The 4,583-nt window shown below is 35.4% G+C and overlaps 1 protein-coding gene across 1 annotated transcript; it reads left to right on the forward strand.

Moving 5' to 3' along the window:
* The first annotated feature begins 581 nt into the window (after positions 1-581).
* On the forward strand, positions 582-4,048 carry LOC117925542 (FCS-Like Zinc finger 14-like). The gene is made up of 2 exons (XM_034844569.1): positions 582-1,427; positions 3,615-4,048. The coding sequence occupies exons 1-2, from the start codon at positions 841-843 to the stop codon at positions 3,772-3,774; spliced, it is 747 nt and encodes a 248-aa protein (XP_034700460.1). The 5' UTR covers positions 582-840; the 3' UTR covers positions 3,775-4,048.
* The last annotated feature ends 535 nt before the right edge of the window (positions 4,049-4,583 follow it).

The following is a 4,583-nucleotide window of genomic DNA, read 5'->3' on the forward strand; positions in this document are numbered from 1 at the left end:
TAATCATTAAGGTTCTATTTAGAATTAAGTAAAAAAACAAACACTACCAAAATATTTACTTTTTTCTATTCAATTAAAAGTAACTTATTGACATCATCCAACATAACTAAACTGAACCTATTGATAACAAGTTCACTTTAGTTATATTGGATAATGTTAACATGTCACTTTTAACTTAATAAAAAAAACTAAATATTTTGGCTTTTTCTATTTGGCCAAAAATGAAACACCGACTTAAAAATTTAAAATTAAGAATTGCTTTTAAGAATTAATATAAATTAATATAATAATATCCATAAAAATACAAATAAGACATGGGTATAGAAAGAGTATGGAGAGTGTGTAGTTTACCAAATTTAGGGGGTAAAAGGGTAAAAGGCAAAAGAAATAAAAATTTAAAATAAGAATTAATATAATAATATCCATAAAAATACAAATAAGACATGGGTATAGAAAGAGTATGGAGAGTGTGTAGTTTACCAAATTTAGGGGGTAAAAGGGTAAAAGGCAAAAGAAATAAAAATTTAAAATAAAAATAAGAAACTGTTTATATTCTCTTCTCCTGAAACCACTGGTTCCGGAGACTTGGAGATGAAAGGTGGTCTTCTTCTATAAGCCATCTCTCTCTCTCTAAAAAGCTTCACAATTCTCACCCAAGAAACTTCTCTCTCTGTCTGTATATCTAAAATCCTCTCTAAATATAGAGAATCTTTTACTTGCTTCTACAGCACTCTGTGTAAATTGAATGTCACTTCCTTTCTTTTGACGTGAACTCCTCTTAATTTTCTAGGGGAAATTCATCGACTGGAGCAAGGCCCAAATCAATATTTTCCCCTGGAAATGGAGAGTTTCTCTGGAAAAGGGAGGCTGGCTATGAATCTCTCTCTTTTCACCAACTCATTTGAGCCAAAATCTCAAGTTTGGAGCCTTGATTCCAAGGTTTCATCAACCACAAAGTCTCCTAGAAACTTTGAAGGAGGCGTTGTTGGTCTTGGCATAGTTGCAGCCTTGAACGATTTGGACAACACCCATGACTCCTTGTCCAGTAAGCCTTGCAAAGCTTCCATTTTGGCTGCCACATCTCCTAGATCAAACCCAATTCCCATAGCAAACAGAGCTAAACATATGCCTAAAGTTGAAAAATGTCGGCCCAGTTCAGAGATGATGGAGATGGAGATGGAGATGTCTGAGAGCTACACTTGCGTGATTTCTCATTGCGGCAACAATTTGATCAAGAAACGCGTCTACTTTGATGATAAGCCTAATGGGGTTGTTGATGATATCACCACTGCTGTTCCTATTTCCAGTACTGATGCTGCTTATTGGGTGGCTTCCGAGGCCGCGCCGCCGTTTAAGACTGCGGATTTTCTGAGTTCCTGCTATCTTTGCCAGAAGAAGCTTCATGGGCTAGATATTTTTATGTACAGGTATAGACATGATGGTCCTTCATCCTTCATTTGTTCTTTTGAGTGGTTGAGTTGTTGCGGACTGTGCGTGTGTGAATTTTGATATGTTCTGATGGTTTTGAATTTGGGTAGTTGTTTGATTTTGAGTTCTTGTTTTATCCCCTCTTGGTACTTGAAATTTGGTTGATTTGGTGGCTTCTCCTCTGATTTATTTGAATGGTTCTGATAAATTTAGCAGTTCCCTTATGAATCCCCCTCTGTGATTTGATTTCTTTTTCATCATCTCAATTTTGTTTCAGAGGGTACCTTATAGGATTTAACTTACGAGGTCTTGCTTAATTCTTGGCTCATGATCGAATTTGAAGCTATATCCATTGGGATCCAAATTCCAATAATAGTTGAGTTATCTTAGGCCTCTATAGTTTTCATCTTGTTCAGAAAGCAGAACCATACTTTTTTGTTATTGATCAGAAATGCAGTGGTTAAAACAGAAGCCCTTTTCTCCAAATTAATTTATTTGAACAAAAATTGTGTTCCTTGGGGCCATTTAAACTTCAATTATTCCTTTTGGAAAAATCCGGGTCAGAGATCCTTATGCTTCTATCATCTACTGTTGCCTCAAAGATCCGCATATTCATTGCTTGCCTAGAATATGTGAGGCATCTTGGCCATTCTAGGATTTGGGAGGTATGCTACTTCCATGGGAGCAATTCAGTGGATGTGCTCTGTTCCTAAGGTTCATGAGAAACAGCCTGTCAAAATGATCAATGCAAATTCTTAGATAGTTTACCATGAAGAAAACAAATGATGAAAAAAGTTGTTTCTTCTGAAATTGAACATCTCCAGAGAAATGTGATCTTGAGAAAATGATTTCTGATCCATCTGTTTCATTTGGAACATGTTCTGCATCCTTATTTATACCCATGAAATCAATAAATATTATTGATACCTTCTTTGCTTCATTTCTTTTGTTTTTCTAAAAGCTGTGTGCTGGCGTATCTGAAGTCTTAAATCATTCATATTTAAAGATTTGTCTCTCGAAAGCACAAACATATCCAAGCAACCTCTTAGCTTTTCCTTGACATGGGTCTTGCTTCACATTATCTTGAGAGTTAAAACATTATCTTATATTTTAATGGTGCCAACCTGTTTTTGCCCAAGTTTCAGACTATGCAAAACAATGCCTGGTATCTGGTATTGATTCAAAATTCGAGTTTCAAAACATATATCTCCATGTTTAGAATGAAAACTAGATCTGATTATCATTAGCATTAATTAGAAGCATGCACCTTTCTTTCCGGTTGATTAGGATGCCAGCTGTTTCCTTGATGAACACTTACAAGTTATGTATCTATTTTCAGTCATTTGTTTCAAATTTACTCTAACTGAGGATTGGGTTTCTTTATATCTCTTATATTATATTATTAGACTTAATTTTTTAAATATCCCAGAGGATGAAGGATTCCTTCATTCTTCATTCAGTGTCCTAGATGGCTAAAGAGAGGAATAGAAAATTTCGAATAGTATGGCAACCATCAAAGTTTTTTTTTCCTTGTGTCTTGCTAGCAACAACACGGAGCATCAATGTCTTGTCACATTATATACTTCGCATTTATATTGATTTTCTAAAGTGGAGAATCACATTCTTGTCTTGGCAAGTTGTTTTAATTAATTTTTTTCTCCCTCTTTGTTAAGGAATTTAATTTCTATCTTGCTGGGCCATTCACGGATTTTTTTTTTTTTTGCTGCAACTAATCATTCTTTAAGAATGGGTTGCTGTTCAGCTCTTTAGCAAACCTCAGCATCCCAAATTGTGTTCAGGAACAGCTTTTAAGAGCTTGTTTGGTTGGAATTTTTTTTTTTTTTTAGGATTGGGATATTTGATTCTTGTGAGGGCAAGGAGAGTAACTGGAAAGATCCCAGGTTGATCATAAGGTCTCTAAATTAAAAGGAAAAGAAATGGGGTGTGGGGAGAAATGTAGACCCTCATGTGTTGTTGTCAAGGAGTAATAGTGACAAGGAAATATCAAGACTTCTTGTTTGTTTCTGGGTGTGTGGTGTTGATTCCTTTGGCATGTACTTGTTCACTGGATATTTGCAATGAGCATAGATATTTCTGTTTCTGGGTGTTTTTTTTTTCTATCTTTTTGTGGCAAAGAGAAATTGTTGAGGAATCTAAAACAGAAAAGGGTGTGTTTGGTTTTGCAGAGGAGAAAAGGCATTTTGCAGTGCAGAGTGTAGGAGCAATCAGATGGTGAGCGACGAATACAAAGAGAAATGCGGGTCTGAAGCGATGAAATCCTTTGATTACTCAGTGTCTCCCTGCTCCGGGCCTATGCTGTTTTTTGCTGGCGTTGCTGCTGCTTAAAGACCATATTCCTATACTACCTATATAAATAAATAAAGGAAAGGAAGATAAATAAGAAAAAGGAAAGCTAGAGGGAAGAGTAGGGAATAAGCATGAGAAACAAGTAAAGATGATTGTAGGAGATTCGGAGAGAGTAAAAAGGAGTGTTATAATGTGAATTTGAACCAAAGGGAGAGAAAGACGTATCAAGATTTTCATATATACAACATTATTACTACTGCTGCTACTATCAATGTTTATTCATATCAATATTAATATATTAGTGTTCATATAAGCTTCATTTGTTTACTTTCAAATTTTCGTGCATTTCATTTTACATGACTTAGATGGGATTTTCTCAAAATTCTCAGCCTCCAAATAACAGCTCCAAAGGCCCTGTAAAACATGAAAGATTTCAAGTTTTCAAGTCTATTTGAGATAATCTCGCTATCATCAAGAAGCCAGTTTCAACTCTCAAGAAGGTGTTCCAATTTGCTCTTGGATTCGGTCCAAAAAACCAGGATTTCCGTTTGAAGGCCATGAACAATCATTGGTGTTGCACAAAGTGGGGAAGAAAAGAATTTGGAATATGCACAAGCTTTCATTAGACAACATGATCAAGGTTGGAACAATCGAGGGGCCAGAGGGTAATTCATTTAAGGGGTTTAAGGGGTATACACTGCACACTTGTTGGGCATTACAATTCTCATAATGGAAGTCAAAACTCTTAGAACAACAATAACAATCAATGACATTCTAGTAACAATATTTATCAATTAAAAGGAGGAAATCCTATGTTAGTCCAGTGATTTTCCTAGCTAAGTTTTGAT

This window comes from Vitis riparia, chromosome 11 (assembly GCF_004353265.1).
Source record: "Vitis riparia cultivar Riparia Gloire de Montpellier isolate 1030 chromosome 11, EGFV_Vit.rip_1.0, whole genome shotgun sequence".
NCBI lineage: Eukaryota > Viridiplantae > Streptophyta > Magnoliopsida > Vitales > Vitaceae > Vitis > Vitis riparia.